At 39.7% G+C, this 18,922-nt stretch overlaps 2 protein-coding genes across 10 annotated transcripts in view; both read right to left on the bottom strand.

Annotated features, from left to right (window-relative positions):
- Nucleotides 1-8,387, bottom strand: part of LOC137257330 (trafficking protein particle complex subunit 8-like) — a 45,330-nt gene extending 36,943 nt beyond the window's left edge. For all 4 annotated transcript variants that reach the window (XM_067794612.1, XM_067794613.1, XM_067794615.1 and 1 more), the window contains exons 1-4: nt 8,117-8,387; nt 2,627-2,833; nt 938-1,027; nt 378-552 (exon numbers count right to left, since the gene is read on the bottom strand). In XM_067794612.1, the coding sequence (XP_067650713.1) occupies nt 378-552; nt 938-1,027; nt 2,627-2,833; nt 8,117-8,273 (629 nt within the window). In that variant the 5' untranslated portion in view covers nt 8,274-8,387. The remainder of the gene's footprint in view (nt 1-377; nt 553-937; nt 1,028-2,626; nt 2,834-8,116) is intronic.
- Nucleotides 8,388-14,687: 6,300 nt separating this feature from the next.
- The window catches only part of LOC137258981 (inositol 1,4,5-trisphosphate-gated calcium channel ITPR3-like), a 169,699-nt gene continuing 165,464 nt past the window's right edge, over nt 14,688-18,922 (bottom strand). For all 6 annotated transcript variants that reach the window (XM_067796680.1, XM_067796683.1, XM_067796679.1 and 3 more), the window contains 3 exons: nt 18,467-18,586; nt 18,178-18,315; nt 14,688-17,874 (listed from right to left, as the gene is read on the bottom strand). In XM_067796680.1, coding sequence (XP_067652781.1) covers nt 17,269-17,874; nt 18,178-18,315; nt 18,467-18,586 — 864 coding nt within the window. In that variant the 3' untranslated portion in view covers nt 14,688-17,268. The remainder of the gene's footprint in view (nt 17,875-18,177; nt 18,316-18,466; nt 18,587-18,922) is intronic.

Here is an 18,922-nt window from a genome sequence, read left to right as displayed (position 1 = left end):
GACAACGAGCCTGACCACCTGATCCCATAAGCCGCCTTTCATGACAAGCATGGGTTAGTGGAGATCAACTTGGATCTTCTTGGTTCGAATATATGACATGACAAAGCCTGTTAATCAAATCCGAACTAGACTCTTCCTACGTGTGTATTTTACCTCAAAATAATACGACCATAAAAAATTAACATCTCATGAGCTTGTTTATGATTATATCTGAAGACCATTTCTTACCAATTGGTGGATTACACTAATTTATAGCAGATCCTGCTAATATTCAATCAAATAATACACAACAGGTCCTCAGACAGAGCCAATAATACCCTTTTTTGTTTTCTATTATCCTCTCATGTATCAAGTTTAAACAGTACTTCTGCTGTTACCTGGGCAATTCTCCATCACTGACATCATGCAGGAGGACGTAGTACGTGAGTATTCCTGGACAGAACCAACGGGGCATCTTGTTGGGGAACTGCTGTTGTTGCTGAAGCTGCTGATTGGTCAAGCTGGTGAAGGTCGCAATAGGGTCACTCTGACCAGAGGAGGCCACAAATATACCTTTTTTATTGTTAAGGATCACAATATTTCTCTGATGCTGTGTGAACAGTCATAAAGGGGGTGGTGTTGTGCTGCAGTCCATATTGTTTTATCTAAACTCATGATGGGATTTGTTTTGGCTCATCACCCCTCAAGGTGTTCACGCCCCAACCCACCATGTGGCCATCATGGTCAAGTCCCACCTCTCCATGTGACTAACATGGTCATGCCCCACCCCTCCATGTGGCCATCATGGTCAAGCCCCACTCTTCCATGTGACTAACATGGTCAAGCCCCATCCCTCCATGTGACCTACATGGTCAAGCCCCACCTCTCCATGTGTCCATCATGGTCAAGTATGGTGGTGAAGTACCACAACTCCATGTGTTTGCCATACAAAGGATACACCCCACACAGTGACTCAGGTACTCGTGGTCTGACAATGTGATCACATCGAGGAAACATTCTCTGTATGCCTCAAACCAAGGAGTAGAAGCTGAAACAAAACTGACATCATGTATTTTCTTCACCTTAATGGTAATTAACCATATAATGGTATGAAATATTTGTTTGTAAAGTTGCTGTGGTAGGGATTGTCTTGGATGTGATCTGACAATCCAGACAACAGTATGTTCAAAGGATTCACTAATTTCATCACAGCACTGGCTGAATAAGTGGGTTCAACAGCTGCACTGCTCTGTGCCAATAGTGCATGCGCAGTGATCAGGTTTGCACACCTTAAACCAGGAAGGGGACTTGTAAACACACACCAAGTGAAGTGTAGCAGTAGAAATACTCATTTCATTGCTAAAACTTGCTCAGTTTGAAAACTGAAATGTTCTAAAACATGTCTTTGAAAACAGAAAAATAAGTTGATAGTGAGTGACAAGCAGTCTCTGTCCAAGAGAAACCCAGTGCCTACACCTGTGTGTCTGATTGCCTGTCTGCTCATAACAATATGCAACACACAACTTCAATTATTGACCACATGCACTTTGACGATAACACCTATCAGGCTATACAACATGAACAAAATATATTGATATATGGCTCATGCACAAGGGTTCTGTCACTGTCATATTATGTAAATACACAGACAGGCAGGTGTGATACTTGTACACATGACATGTTATTATGTCTGTGGGCTGCAAACAAACTTCATCCAATTTTCTCAGATGACTGGATCGGACGGAAACCAGTGCAAAATCACGTTGTCAGTTTCAAGTTTTGCTTCCAGCCATGCAGTAGTTCACCATCCCAGTATTTGTTGATTGAATTGAAAGTAAATGAGTGAGCATCCTTTATGGATAAAAACTTTTGTTGTATATGATGCAACATTTCAGTATAGATTCTTATACCATTATCACTCTTGCTTGAATCCATACTGAAACATCACATTATATACAATCAAAGAAGTGGTTATCCATAAAAAATATTACTTTCTTATTACTCAGCAGACTTCTGAAATGTCATTCAAAAAGATCATCTCTATTTACACATATAAGTCCTGAGCATATCAGCCAAAGAACCAGATATCAAAAGCCTTAATTACCCTTGAGTGCACACCTACCTGCTCTGACTGGGTTCGGTCTCACAGGGGCTTCGTTTGGGGGAAGAAAACCCGAGTACGAAATATTGCACAATTGATTCGCCATTGTACACTTGTAATTTTGTTTTTTTCACAATCAGCCATGCATATTATAGGTCATGAGCAAGTGATAATTGTATTTTAAATATGTTTGTTTTGGGGGTTGCATGTGAACTTTATGGTCACAGTCCACTACAATCATCTTCTCTCAATATCACACTCTCTTTCACCTGTCTCACCACACCAACCGTTTCACGTAAATCTGTGACGGTGACAAAAAAAATAATAAATAATTCACTATGGAGTTAAGGCCATAGTCAGCTGACATCATACTGCCCTTTCCATTCCTCTCTCTCTTCTCCGATCTCACCACACTACCGTTTCATGTAACTCTGTGAAGATGACACAAGACAAATGATTCACTGTTGAGGTCATTGTCAAGAGACTTCCCTTTCTTTCTACGTCCATCATGAACTAAAGCATCTCCTACCACTCAGTGGAACTCACCATGAAGCTGCAGGTCATAGTTCCCAACAGATATCATATTCCCAGCTCCTCTCCCTCCATCCCCCGTCTGTAACTGTGACCCTGCCACGGCATCATTGAGCATCTTCTTGGTGGTCGCCTGTTGAGGCGGCGTGGCAGACATGTCGCAGGTACTGATGCGCAGGTTGTGAATGGAGTGGGACACATTGTTGGGGTCTTTGATGTGAACTGCAGAATGAAAAAAAAGTTAAAATTCCTATTTCTTATGATGTTCCTAAACATCAAAAGATGACATATCCCCCCGACCCCCACATATTTGAAAGGACAAATCATCTGACAGTTAGTTGATGTTTTCTTAGATTAAGTTTGAATCGTTTCCATGGAAGTCAAGAAAAACATAAATGCCATTTATCTGTAAACAGCAAAAGGCACCACCAAATGATAAATCACAAAAGTCTTTAAATGGCAAAAGGCACCACTTAAGGTCTCTCCTACATATCTGCCAAGTTCTGCAGAAAGATATTTAGAAGTTTTTGAGTTGTGCTCCGGAAACGAAGTCCATCCCTCCAATTTGAGACGAAGTCCGAAATGTTTCCATGAAAACCCAGAAAATTATAAATCACAAAAACCTGTAAATAGCAAAAGGCATCACTTAGGGTCTCCCCTACATATCTGCCAAGTTCTGCAGAGAGATATTTAGAAGTTTCTGTGTTATGCTCCGGAAACAAAATGATTACGGATGGACGGACAGACAGACGAGGTGTCAACTATATCCCCCCGCATTACATGCCGGGGGGATAAAAATTAAACATTTTTCATCAAAAGAAAGGCTCACACAATTCCGTCAGAAATATTTGTACAAACAGTAAACTGTTACTCTCAACATTACCATGACACTGCCAGAGTAGCCATGTTAAAAATCAATTCTTATGCACCATTATGACAAATGTCAGCTCTACTGACAATGATGAAGCTCAGTATTGTTCAAGGCACTGTTTGAATGATCAAATCACCAGCTGTGTAGATCAATGTACATACATTACATGTGTTTCACAATACAAACACACATGATTTTCCTTCCACCTATTTAACTTTCAGATGAAAGCAAAATTAATTTTAAAAATTCTAAGTGAATGAACATGTTGAAGCAAAGTAAATCAATGATTAATCTACAAGTGTTGGGAACTGGTTGACCTCTCACAACTTTTGACAGGTTAGAAACTGCATAAATTCCACATAACATGGAAAATGATGCAACTTGCCCCATTAAGGCCCTAAAGACACATTCACTCATGACTTTTCAGTGTAGTAAATTTTCTAAGAATTAAACATGTTTTCTGGTCCTGACAACTTACATTATAGGTTACATTATCAAGTGTTTCCAACATTTATAACAGCTGTAACAGTATATATATAACAGCTGTAACAGTAGCTTGATTGTCATTTGTGTTCAATTATGACAAAATGTAATCAACTGCTTGGTCATTTGGTGACTTGGATCAATTCTCATTTATTTCAATTAGTTGTAACACCACTATAATCTCCACATCCATCTACATGATCGACATGAACACTGAACTAAAGCATATGACTAACATTGATCCCAACTGTTACGTCAGCATGCCACAGGTAGAACTTCCATTTGTCTGGGGAACAATGGTTTGGGTGAAATCACATTCATGCCATTAAATTAGATTCTCCTTCAAATGGCACTGTGCCTATCTCTTATTGAAACAAACTTATGCCCATCAAGATATCACACATAATCTTGTGGTGTAAGATTATACCAAATGCCCAATAGATCAAAATATTCTGGAACAGACTACCAAAGTACAATTCTGCCTTGCCAAGAAAAACCTTGGGGTTCAGACAAATTCAAGTGCATGCTACAGTAAAGATGTGGGCTGTATAAACTAACTGAATGGTTTAATGCACTTATCCAATGATTTAGTAATCATTTCAATTACAGGTACATTAAAATTCTTGTGAAGAATATGCTTCAAACAATACTATTGTGCATCCCTTGGGAGGAAATATTTATGTTCTTTTCTTTCATACTTTGAGTATATCTGTGCATCCTGAACATGTTTCTATGGTGCAGGAAGCACTGCTGACACCACCAGCATGACTATTGTTTACTAGACATGAAATGCTGCATTTAAAATGAACCATGATCAACAGATATGAGAATTGATGCAAACATCATCCTCTCAGTCTGAAGATCCCACTGAACATAAGAATGGGGTTTAACCTTGACGTACAAAACTGGGTATCCAGGAGGACCTCATCAATCAAATTCATGGATACTTGCTGGTAATAAGAAGGTCCTGTAAAAGGATGGAAATGATATAGTGCTGAGTATGGTGAGATAATTACTTCAGAGGTTGGAACAAATCAGTGATCATGTGGACGGTGGCCAAGACTGATGACAAATTTAAAATTAACTACTCTTCATGCACTGTAGGTATGCTCTCAGAACTTTTGTGTAACTACCTGGAGGAAGTTAACTGCATCCATTCTCTTCATTTGTACATAATGAATGAACAGTTGGAGGTTCAGTGACTCTGTTTTAACAGTTTGAGACTGTAATGTTCAATTCAATTTACATGTCTCTTGAGATATACAGCCAGCAGTGCATATCTAATTTCTCCACATAAAATAATCAAGACCCACAAGGATACAGAAAGTACACATTCATATGGCAAACAGGGTAAAGACAGTCATTTAGTAAGACCAAGAATGGGGCCCAAAGAGTGTTTTACCGAGACTCTGACTCACATTTGCCAGAACTTGAATCACTAAAAAATTCATTTTCTGAATAGACATGTGTAGACCTAAAGCAAGAATCAAAGGTAGTCAACACAACTGTAATCCACCTGGTCAACAAATCACTTCTTTTCAGCAACTGTTGTGTAGCTATTGGTACATCTGTTCAGAAAATTGAAAGCTGCGGATTCAATACCTAGCACTGTCATACCAAAAGATTTTAAAATATGGTACTTGTTGGTCCCTGCCTGCCGGATTCAGTATAATGTGTCTGAGTGGGGTATTTATGAACTTTGGCATGGTGTCTCCGTGAGCTAGCATTATAAAAACAGCTTAGGTCTGGGCTACTACAAGCAGCCACACATACGCACACATACGTGAGTGAAATATTCTTAAGTATGACGTTAAAGCCCATTCCAACTCACCTCAACACATATCATTTTAATACTTTTGGAAATAAATGGCTCTAAGATATTTCATGAATTTTTCAAGTCAAAAGAAAAGACATTCTTTTCAGACATTTATCATTAACAGGAAACATATTTGTGCCATTCTGTGTGATTTTGACTCAATTTGAGCATGGAGAGCATCTGATTAGTCAGTCAAATGAAGCCATTGGAATGAATTAAATACCCTACAGACAAATAATGATGAAGAATAGATCATCTATATTTAACATGAAATAATAATGAGAATGATCATATGACGGATTTATGCCTGAATTTCACAAAACATGGATAGAAATTAGCACTAGTCAGACAGGAAACACCAGTTTGGCTAAATCCTTTTAGAGAATAGAATTTCAAATATTTTGGGGGAGCTCTAATACATGCTATCAATTTTCTATGTGGATGATTCTCTTCTATAATTTCTATTCTGTCTTCCATGTTCTGACCAGAAAACTTCTATTCTTCCAGTTTGATGTTAGCTGGCTAAACTATGCATGTCTAGTTGTACAACATTTACCATGATCAGACCATTTGCCTGAACCTGTCCAATCAATCAAGCAATCGTGATCACTTAGCCAACAAAGCAAAAACTGTATTACAGAATCAGAGATAACCTGCTCTAATCAATAACTAGCCTTTGTTACCAAGAAATTAAACAGGGTTGAAACAATACATTGTAAAGGAAATACAAGCAATGATCATGTATGGATAATATGATCAATATTTTGCAATATTTACTTTGCGGATACTCCATGAAGACATGTTGAAATGATCGCAATGTGTATGTGGTGTAGTCCATATACATGCTGAATCACATTTTGTGTTTCACTAACAAAGAAACTGGATTTCTTAGTGCCCTTTGTCGCCACCAAAATCACAAACTATTGACAAATTAATTGGAATCATCTAAATCCTCCTCCCTGAAACATTATGATATGCCAGAGATAAAAGATTCAGTGCCATTTACTAATTTCCTAGGGTGCATAGTTTATGACCTGACAAAACATGCATAAAATATAATGCTACCATGATCAAATGAAAATGAGGTTTCAATCATTTTGAATATCCGTTTATCTTAACTTCTGAAAAGGAAATGAAAGATGTACTCTGATACTGGTGAAATGACAGACCACAAAAGCATTTAGTATGAAATTTGGTCTCCAGACATATATGCATTTTAAGCATTCTATGCATGACAAGGATCAGGTATTTTGATCTTGGAGATTTGTGTGTCATATACATGTGGATGTGCATATATAACTAGCAAGCTAACACAAAGAATCATTGAATTAAAATGTATAGGGCTGTCTCCTATGATCTTGGGTTTCCTAGTCTCACAGTAAACATATTTTCTGCCGAGATCATCACTGCGTGACACTTATGGGTTGTTTACATCACTGACCAATAACTAGGAAGTGGCCCAAGTCTGTGAATTATCAAAAATTTGCAATGTAATGAGCATTCGTGAGTTTTTCCCAACTTAAAAACATCGTAACTCTTTCCCGCCCTTTCTGACAGGATTCCTCTTCCTTACACTTCAAAACCTTATTTCCTTGTTATGCGTGAGAATGGGAGATGCCTTAAAAAGTCGACGCCGGACGATTATGTTTTTCATCTAGCTCAAGAGTCATAATAAACCTCATGGATCAAGCAGTTGATAGATGCAGGTGTTAGAGGGAGAATCTCTTCATATAAAAACAACAAGCATTCACATGAAAAGGACTGTTTGTATTATATTTTCAGCTGATATCTTTAAGTACCGTGAGCATAGGAAACACAGGTATACTCGTAATAAATGTAGTAAACAGTAATGTATGACATCAATACCTGCTTGTTTTGTCATCATAAATAAATGTTTGCATCCATAAACAAAATAAGGAGACAATTCATCTAGAAGATGATTAATGTAAAAAGTTCAGATAACATGCTTTCATATGTTGCTACCTGACGTCTTTCACAAAATGTTCAGATCCTCCAAATTTATCATCAAATATCAACCATCATCGAAGCATCCATCATAATTCAACGAACATGAGTATCAGTATCACAGCTAAATAGAGGCATTTACAACATTAAACCGACATTTACTGGATGTGAATGTATCACCACTAACTAACAAATGACAGTCATAACTAAATGAACTGATCACCTAGGCTTTGAAGACACACCCCTTTAACCTCGGTGTCGCGACAAATGGTTGTCAGATGGTATTTTCTAGTGTGATCAATCTGCAGACGAATGTATTCTGTACACAAAAAGGACTCACAATGAAACATACGACTGAAAAATACATTACCTTCAGTGCCTAACCGACAAAAAGGCTGAACAAGTTGAGCGAAAGTCAAATTATTTTTCTGACACAAAACCTCTGCATCTTTGCTACACAAGACAGCCACATGCGGACTGAATGTGTTCTGGATAAACTCCGGTGCAGACTGTTTGCACTGTGCCATTGTTCCTTAAGATATTTTCCCTAAAATCACCATATTATAGTTATGCTACTGGCTCTGAGACAACTGAATGCATAATAATCCATTTGTGACATGTCGTCGGCCATTTTGATGAAATACAACTTCCGGGGGATTGAACAAGGGAGATAATCGTGAAAAACCTAATCATGATTGGGAATCCATTCGAACATGGGAATAATGCGTTCAAACCAAGAGACTGCTATGTCTTTTTGCATATATTATTTTAATAACTTGTATTTATTGCTTCCGTATTTATCATCTTCAATATGTGTAACTAGGATTATTAGGGTAACAAGTCAAGTCATATTCTAATACATATTGTGTATTCAAAATACATACTTCTTTCCGCTATCAGTGTGTGTGTGTGTGTGTGTGTGTGTGTGTGTGTGTGTGTGTGTGTGTGTGTGTGTGTGTGTGTGTTTGTGTGTGTGTGTGTTGCTCTGATATTCATTTGAAGTCAGTTCTTCCATTTCCCATGCTAACCTTAACATTATCAAGAACAATGTCGAAGGAGGTGCACAATTACAGAATCGTGGTCTCTAGCCTGGCCTGCTCTGACTGTCGATGCGCATATGCAGGCAAGAAAGTATTGTCTATGCTACACATATCATAAGATTACGACATAAATAACAAACGCTCCTTAATTAATATCTAATACATCAGCGATTAATTTAGTCTAAGATTTTGCAAGCGTTAGTATATGGTATCTTATAATTAATTGGTTGGTAGGCTTTCTCGAGTACTGAAGATCAGCATCTTGTCATCTTGTCGAAGAAGAAAACCCTGGCCGATCCCCCGAGCCTGCACAACAGAGCTTGGATGACAATTCACATTTTACCCAGAACTGACTATAATTGAAAACTACTCGTGGGGAACCATTAAGTCCGCGAGACAACATTCAGGGAGCGGGTACAGTTAGGTTAAACGAGTCAAGCATGTAAAATGATTGTTTTGATAACGTTTGGAAATCGTTTCATATACGATTTTTCTTTTAGTTCTCATTTATCCTGGAAAAATGTCTTCAATGTTTTATGTATAAACAAGAGAGACTAAAAGCCAACTATAAGAAAAAAAGTTTCCTTCTGATATGCACTTTGGTTACCTGCAGCTGAAAACATGAAAGTATCATATTAAGGTAGTGAATGAGTTTAGTTTTACGCCGCACTCAGCAATATTACAGCTATATGCATATTACAACTATAATCGAGTCTGAACCAGACTATCTAGTGATCAACAACATCAGCGTCGATCTACGCAACTGGGAACCGATGACAATTGTCAACCAAGACAGCGAGCCTGACCACCCAATCCCGTTAGTCGTCTCTTACGACAAGCATAGTCGCCTTTTATGACAAGCATGGGTTGCTGAAGACCTATTTTACCCCTGATCTTCACGGGTCAAATATATTATTAGAAATAACAGGAAGCTAGTGCCATTTTAATTTCAGCTGGACAATGATATGCAACAATGATATGAACAATTCCTCACAATAATTCCTCACAAATGTACATTTAATGTGTGTGTCATCAGTCAGTTAATGAGAATTATAAACCGACAGTTGTTCATAGGGGCACATTTTCTCGTAATAACCCTCAAATCTGATACTCGGGCAATTATTTAAATAATGTCCCTCTACCCTGGAACTTTGAATTATTACTTGTTTTGAAGACTGATACGACTTTGTCTTGCCATCACTAAATATGATCGTAAAATGTAACATCAGTCCAATTTCCAACTGCAGCATGTAGTGCTTGGACCTGCAGCTCTTCGCTTACTGGCTTTACGGTTTTAGTCACTTGGCTTGGCACTTGGCCATCGGCCCTTGTGCATTTTCCGTGGGAAGCTGGCTTACTTTTTGATAATGACCGCTGGTCATGTTATATCCTATACATATATGATATAAGACAAAATGCTATGGAGGTCAACGTCTTCTTTATTGTCTGCTCAACGTTTTGGGGCTATTTCTTGCCCCTTCGTCAGGTGGATGCTAACTAACAGTTAAACAGGATGTATATACTAGTAATGTACATGAAGAGAGAGTGATGATTTTAAGCATGTACATACAATTAAAAACAGCAGAAAAAAGAGAATGAAAATATACAAAAGCCGGTTGTTACAGTGCATTAAGCAAAAGAAGCCAGTGTGTCCAATGTGTCCAATAGTGGACACTGATGGACTAACGATATACTTAAGCTGGGATAAGATACTAGGGGTGTGGATGATGCTGTAACAGCGGATTAAGAGGTGACTGGAGAGGCCTAGCGTCTAAACATTGGGTAGGTAAACCCCTTGGTCTCTGTTCATCTATGGGCCTAATCTCTTGATGTTGATACCTTCTAAAAGTTTGCGTCGTCGCCTGTCTTGGATGTTCGATGTTATGATGGTTGTTGCTTGCCAGTCAATGGAGTGTGACTGATTGTTCATAATGTGTTCAGAAAGGGCTGACTTAGATCAGATTTCTCTACTGAAGTTTTGCGCTCTTTCAGCCTAACGTCAGTGGGGCGAGATGTCTCTCCTACATAATTGCCCCCACAGACACATTAAGCCTGTACATGCAGCCCTTGGGCTTGCAAGGGATCTTGATGGATGTACATCTGCCATTGGCCTTCAGAATGGTCTTTAGTGTTTGGTCAGACCTGAAGGTCACATCTATACCGGCAGTTTTTTTGAGCAGTCGAGTGATGTGGTGGCTAATCTGACCTTGGTAGTGAATGCTAATTCTAACTGGGGATGGCTCAGGTTTTGGTTGGCGTTCTTCATGCTGTTGCTGGGTCGATGCTATGGTTCTGTCTACAAGTTGTTTGGGATAGCCGTTGAGGTTGATGAATGTAGTTATTAGATGGTCTATTTCAGTTTGGAGAATCAGTTTTGTCAGAATCGCAGATGGATTTGGCTTGTCTGGTTAGGGTGGAGACAACTGCACGTTTGATCTGGGGTGATGGTTGGGGAGGTAGTGAATATACTGGTCAGTGTGGGTTGGTTTTCTGTAGACATATATGATATTTGACTTTGATAACTAAATATGAGCATTGAAACTTAAAACATGATTTTTATTTAGTAAGAAACAGGAGAGTTTATCTGGCTGGAAGATGAAGAGGATATGACACCTGATGTCCCCAGTAAGAGCAAGGACCAAGCATCCAATAGCCTCACAGAACGACAGGTCGTCCCCTGGGTTGTGATGCCCGTGCTGTTCCTGCAGTGCTACTACTTCATCGGCAGTGCGAGACTGGAGCACATCCTGTTCTTCATATCTCAGATCCTCAACGTCCTCTCATAATACAATGCAATGTGCGCTGTTCCAGCATAGGTGCAACCCGTGACAATGCATATGTTGAAAAAACTGGTTAAGTGTAAAGATACATTTTGTAAATATGTTGTCTGTCCAAATCGTTGTCTTTTGCCCTCATGTGATGGTATTTCATTAATGGTAATCTTTGTGTTCATCTTTGTGTTTTGCCTTGAATGTTGATTGGTTGGCCCTTGAATGACAACTAGAGACATATCGGTTGGTACTTTGTATATGATTGTGATGAACTTACCATGGAGGCGAGATACAAGAATGAGGAAAAGAACCCGAATCCTTGTATCATTTCCTGGAGCCGCTTGTTGCAGAACTGAAGAACCGGGAGGGTGTGAAAATTACAGTTAGTGCTGACTCAACTCTAATGACAGTGAAAGCTGCCTTAATATGTGACGCAGCTGATATTCCTGTAGCCAGAAAACTGTGGCTTCTGCATTCTGCATACCAAGGGTGCTCCTACTTCATTGCAAACTTTGGTCGTGACTATGATGTTCCAAACCTAGATAAGTGGCATCGTGATAGACTACAAATAATATGTAAACTATCCCATGATGGCAGAAGCAGATGTCTGGCAAATTCATGATTGAATCGCGTTATGAGTATAGATATACGGCGTTACTCTACCTGGAATAGTTTCAGTCGTCCGGGTTTTATGCCATTGATCCATTGTCCAATGTTTTTAGGGAGTGCGCAGAAGATGTTGTGCCTCTGGGTTGAAAGTGACATTTTGACCCAAAGTAATCAAACTAACATTACAGATTGTATAACATCATTGTAGGTTCGGTACGTATTGATGCGTGTACCAACATTTGTTTCCAGTTACGGTCAAATGACCAAGAATGGAAGAATTAGGTTTTAGTTTATTCCATGTTCGTATTGAACTGCCTCAACCTTAATGTTTGGCAGAATTGTATTAGCATGTAAGAATCTGTGTAAACCTGCTATTTCAAAAGCTGATGTTGGTATTTTTCATGGATGTTTTGCCTCATAGAAGTCTGTGAAAGACGTGAGTCTAGTTTATGATGCTGGCTTTGTAACCCCTAACATGCACCTTTTGTCACCAGAGGATCCAGACTAAACGTGCCAGACAGAGGCCATTTATAGCGGTAGTTTCCTTACCTCACCATTTGTATGTACCTGCATGATTATTGTGAAGGTACATCTGAGTGTATGATACTGTAAATATGATAATTACTGATTCATTTCTCTGCTTATCACATGCATATGTTTTGATTGTGATTAAACAAAGAATGTGAAGAAATGAAAAATGACTTTTCATTTTGCATCATCAGTTCGAAGACACATTATAAAGTGCCATTATGCTCTTATTCACTGAATGATGTATCAACAACTACTTGGGTCAACCTTTCTTTTTGTTCACCTGGGCAACCTTACACAGTTTGTACTCTTTCAAATGTAAACCCGCTATTCATTCTCCCAGCATATTCAGCTAAAACCATATTTGGAAACGACCTGCTAATGACGTAATTATTGATACTGTAATGTGATATGGAAGTAGTTACTCTTCATAATTAAGTATACGCATGCCCATAGCTTCTTGTTGGTATATATTTCCGGAACTGTACGTTTACAGCATCCAGTCTATTAGAAAGCTAGGTTACTCAAGTTTCATTGAACATACGTCAGTTGGGTGCCAGGGTGTTCATGCTAGACGATTACAAATTTTAATATACGTAATTCCAAACAATGCACAGGAAACCAACATGAAATTATATCTAAAACTAAATCTTCAGTTGCAAATTCCAGGAATGAAAACCAGCAAGAAACCCATGACCATAGTTTCTTGTTGGTTTCCTTTTACAAAAATACCAAAATCACAGAATCCAAAATAGAATCTAGTTTGAAGGTCAGTCACACAGTTTCAGTGAATGGAAAGCAGCTGTATTTCACAATTACCCACAATACGGAGGGATTCCAGTGTTTCACGAAGCCAAGTCATTTCTGTAGTGATTGGTACATATAAAGTGATTGGTGATAATAAAGTGAGTGAGTGAATGGGTTTAGTTTTACGCCGCACCCAGCAATATTCCGGCTATATGGCGACGGTCTGTAAATAATCGAGACTGGATCAGAAAACTCCAGTGATCAACTGCATGAGCATCGATCTGCGCAATGGGGAACCGATGACATGAGTCAACCAAGTCAGCGAGTCTGTCCCCCTGACCGGTTAGTCTCCTCTTACTGCATACTCAGAAGGAAATCTTGTTTTCAGATTTGTATCACCACGAGGATATCCATGTGTGTAACCAACCAGTGAAGATCAGAAGCAGAATAAGTATTCTGCAACCAACAGCTGCTACAAAAGGCGACCATACTTGTAGCAAGAGGCGAATAACGGTATCGGGTGGTCAGGCTCGCTGACGCGGTTGACACGTCTTCGGTTTCCAATTGCTCAGATCGAACCTCATGCTGTTGATCGAGTTGTCGGGTCAAAACTCGTTTATTTACTGACCGCTGACATTTCTGGAATATTGTCGGGTGCGGCGCAAAAATATATTCGTGACTGTAACAATGCGGACAGCTTTTGTTCGTCATGTGTGTAATCACAAGGACATCACTCTTAGATTGTGATTTGTTTAACAACAAGGGTAGTCGTTTTAGTGGGGTGTATTATGACGATGCAGTCTCTTCTTTGTGATGATTGTGTGCAATCGCAATGGTACCCTCTGTAGCGAGATGAGTGAAATCGCAATGGTACCCTCTGTAGCGAGATGAGTGAAATCGCAATGGTATCATTTGCAGTGAAACTTATTACCGCAATGGTATTTTTTGTAGTGACATGCATTACGCAAGGATGTCCTTAAATTTTGTAATGTGTGTTACCACGAGCATCCTTTGTAGAGATGTGTACGAAGTCAACTAAAGGTACATTGTTTGTAGTCAGGTGTGATGTGATCTTTAACAGACATTTATGACATCTGAATATTTACTGGCGATATGACTATATTTGCTGCAGTTAAATGTCACGTATCGGATTGACCTGCGCCATTGTGGATGTCTCCGTGTCCGGACAAAGCTGCTTGCGAGTGAATATAACACGTCTACTTCAACACCACACAACACGCTCATGGCCATGGTATAAAATGTCGGTTTATTCGCATTTTTATTTGTTTATATGCTTGATAAAATCTCGGAAAACAACATCAGATGTACGAGACTAAATCATATATACAAAGGTTGGCATGGACGCTGATTTGTTTCAGCAGCTCAGGTCAGTATTAACAATTAGAACCTATCTCTAACAAACACCTAGAACTACACGCGACGGACTGGGTACGGCCAGGTCACCTGGTCCTGTAAGGTTCATACACACTTCATGGTATCTATGACAACCAAGTGAATTCTGTTTCATAAGTCACCTGCTCTGGATGGTGTCTCTAATGTTAAAGTCTCTTTGTCAGTTAGTTCTTTTATTTAGATCTACATCACTTCTTCGAAACATTACCCAATGAACGCTGCACTACTCAAGTGAACATGACAAGTGGACCATAATCAGCTATCGTGAAATGTCAATATCGACAATAATGAACTTTACATTAGGAACTATTGTCATTCCGGAGCGTCTAATCATGACTCCTCAAACAAGGCTTCCAAACAGAACAGCTAAGGTTTCGATACGTAGGACACGCTGGACTTCCTCTTCCATAGGTTTCCCTTTGAGACTAACTGGACACCCCCCCAGAGCATGGCTTCCGGTTCCAGAACTTACTCTCTGGCATCATAGACCAATTAGTTGGAGGCGCCATTGTGTGCGTTTCGATGGGTAACTATGGCAACACCCACATAATGCTTTGCAGTAGGTAGGAAAATGATAAAATATTATGTACAAAAACAATCATGAACATTACAACAACAACTGCATCATAACGTCGGCACTCCGTCATATTGTACATAAAATGACGAGATATAAAGGAATCTCAACTAAAACATTCTCAACATCCAAACATAAAAGGCCACCGGCTCATTCCCATCACAGAATATTCTTCAAGTGTGGCGGGAACTTGGGTATAACCACTAAAATATCACATAGGGTTATTTACACTGTCGTACAATGAAACCCCTTAACCCGTTAGTGAAGTCAAACCGCCCGATCACTTAGGCTCCTGCTTAAAAGCTACGGTATGGCTATAGCAGCATATGTAAATGTTGCTTGAAACACAATTACTGTGTGAAAACGGTGGAATTTTGAAGCAATGGCTTTATTAACATGCATGCTGATTTTGTGACCAGGACTAAGGAGCAATCATTTTTTCAACAATGAATACAAAAAAATATAACCCACAACATCCATAAATTTTGCTGGCTACTAATCAAATATATATCATTTCGTACAAGAAGTATTTTGTTTAAAAATAGGTACACTTATAAAGTTATCAAATAGAAAAAATAATGGATTTAAAAAGATTTCGTGTAAAATATTGTGTTGATTATCGGAAACAGTCCTACTGCAGTAGCCGACTGTAAGGTTAGTCTGATTCTAACAGGTGTTGACATCGACATGAACAGCAGCAAGGAACAGAAACACCTGGTGTTTTACGGGGGGTTGGTGTTGGTGTTGAGTTGGGGGAGACATCCGCGTTTGATCACGGTTTGACTGACGTCTCAATGTTGTGATTGCTTTGCCCATGTGACCCTGATATGGAAGCACTGATAACAATGAATACGTTGAAGAAGGTGCCAATACGATAGCCGTGAATTCTTCTACCAGATGAAGTACAGTATATGTACAGTGAAAGTGTGAACACATATTCCTGATGACGAAGGGGTTCAGAGATTGTTCTCAGTACCCAATACAGATGCATTGACTTTGCACTAGTAACAGCTGATTTATAAGGTGCATATTAGTCTAGAAAGGAAGACATGAAAATAAACACTTGTAAACTAATTTACAAATAACAAATATCTGTTACTCTAGCACAAACGTTGTACGGCACAGGCTTTGCAGTCAGGGCCGTATGCGTTCACGTGTTTTTCGGTGATTGAGTTTGAACGTGCATCACGTACAGTTATCCCCCTTTGATCGGCACACATGCATAGCAGTCCTGCTGATGACAACTCATGGAGATCAGAGCCCACCCTGGAGCTTTGCCTCTAGGGGCTACAGCGATAACATATAATTGTGCTCCATAGGGCACATGTCCAGTATAGCAAGGCACAGTCGCTCTCCTCATCAGCGCCTGAAATTGTCGACACACTGGCATGACGTTTCTTGGGTATCCGTAAGTGTGATCCAAGAAGGAACCGTGCCAACAAGGTAGGATTACTAGCCTTGAGTGCCGTTCTATAACAAAGTACACGATTGCATATCCAGTCACGGCCTGAACAGACGTATAATCCGAAGCTTGAGTATCCTTGATGCGTGACTGTATATCAGCTCACTTCCGGTATCACTAAGGCCACATTCGGAGTATCCTTCTGGATCAGCTCACGTGACTGCATCTGTATCCGTTACCGTTATATGACTGTTCACAATAACATTGATTCCAAGTGATCCCAAAACGTTTTACGTTCAACTCCGAAATCTCGTAGCAAATCTTTCCCGTTTCATTCAACACACCTCTTTCTTAACATTCAAACATCATCATGCCTCCTACCATACGAAAGCTGCCCGTGATCTATATCATGATCCGAAAGTTCCATCCTAAAGACCCTTAAAGCCTTGTCGTTCTTTCAGGACCCTCTCCAGATTCATCCGCATCATGGTCATCATCAGTCGGAACTCTGCGAGACGGCGAGAGGGGCGGAGGTGGGAGTGCATGTGGTGTGATGGGGCCAGAGATTACTTGGGAGGTGGTAGGAGGCGGGAGAGGTGGTGGTGGTGGAGGCAGTTGAGCCATATCTCTCACGGGAATATCCTCATCTAGGATGTCATAAGAACCTTCTCGCTGAAACGTGTCACTGCCAGAATGAGACTCCTCAGATTCTGATATTAGACCTTCAACGTCATCCTGCTCCTCTCTGGCTGAGCTGATGTATGGTTTCTTAGGCTTAGGCGTGGAGTAATCTTCAGGAGGAGCGAGGTATTTGGCTGCACGACGATCACCGAGTTTGGACTTCTGTGGCCGTTGGATCTCACTTCGCCTTTCGTCTCTCAAGACACTTGGCTCCCTGGACAATCTGTCCTCACTGATGGTTCGGGATGGCGGGATCAAAGGTTCCCTTTCATTGTCAAAGTCTCCACCGAAAATATATCTACGGTGTTTTTCCTGCCATCTTTTCTGTTTCAGCTTTTCAACTTTGCGTTTTCGTTCAGCGTCCTATGAACAGATAATATTAAGTTTATAAGACATTATAAAATGTTAAAATTCTAAGTCACACAATATACAAAGGTGTATGGATACGTATCATAAATGTCTGTGGATTACAATGAGTGGAGTTGCACATAAAAGTGTGCCATTGTTGAAACGTATGAATAGGGACAAGGTTCCTAAGGAACATAAAATCCATGTCAGAAATCAGAATTCTTTCTACGATTTCGACTAGTCCTTCGTCATGAGGAGTCGGTAGTTAACCGCTAGACTCCCACGTGTCCCTTCTAGTCTACACTAGTCATGACTTACATCTTCCTTCTGTTTCTTGGAGATACAGTTGACCTGGTGCAGGAGGTCATCGATCTTGGACTCTGTGGCATCAATGTCCACGGAGGTCAGACACAAAGCACGGTTCAATGGAAAGAAGTCGTAGCTTTCTCTGGAAGCCTGGAAACAATGAATGAACAAATTATACAGCTTGCATAAGGAGGAAATCCTTACATGTGTGAGACATTTACTGTGTACTGAGAAAACACATTTTTGAGCAAAGATGATGTGAAAATTTGATAGGTATATTTAACTATGACTAAACACTGACCAGTTTGCTGACGTAGAGTTCGAGGGTTGTGTAGTCGCTGGCCTTGATGTCGTCCAGGTGAATGATGAAGTAAATGTAGGCCCACATGTTGTGTTCATAGCGTACATGGTAATCGGAACCCTGCAAAAATTGGTACGTCAGCACTGGGGATTGTAAACATAGACAATGGTTGTGGATAATGTCACACAAACGTCAGTCAAATTAAGGATGAAATATTACATCACCTGATGACAGACGGGATGTTTGTGGACAGGTTTTGCGCTCGATGAGAATCGTTTGATGTACCTTACAAAATGACGAATCACTAATTTGTCTTTAACAATTTCAGCTAATTCCTGAATAGTGTATCCAGGTATGATCCAAACAAGCTTCCCTAAAAACGTTCGTAACCGTACGAAATTCTTAAGCCAATCCGTAACATTTTGACTATGAACTAAGTTTTGAGAATAAGGGCCC

This window comes from Haliotis asinina, chromosome 12 (assembly GCF_037392515.1).
Source record: "Haliotis asinina isolate JCU_RB_2024 chromosome 12, JCU_Hal_asi_v2, whole genome shotgun sequence".
Taxonomy (NCBI): Eukaryota; Metazoa; Mollusca; class Gastropoda; order Lepetellida; family Haliotidae; genus Haliotis; species Haliotis asinina.
Note: the sequence above shows the minus strand (reverse complement) of the source record. Positions and strands in the feature narration are given on the sequence as shown.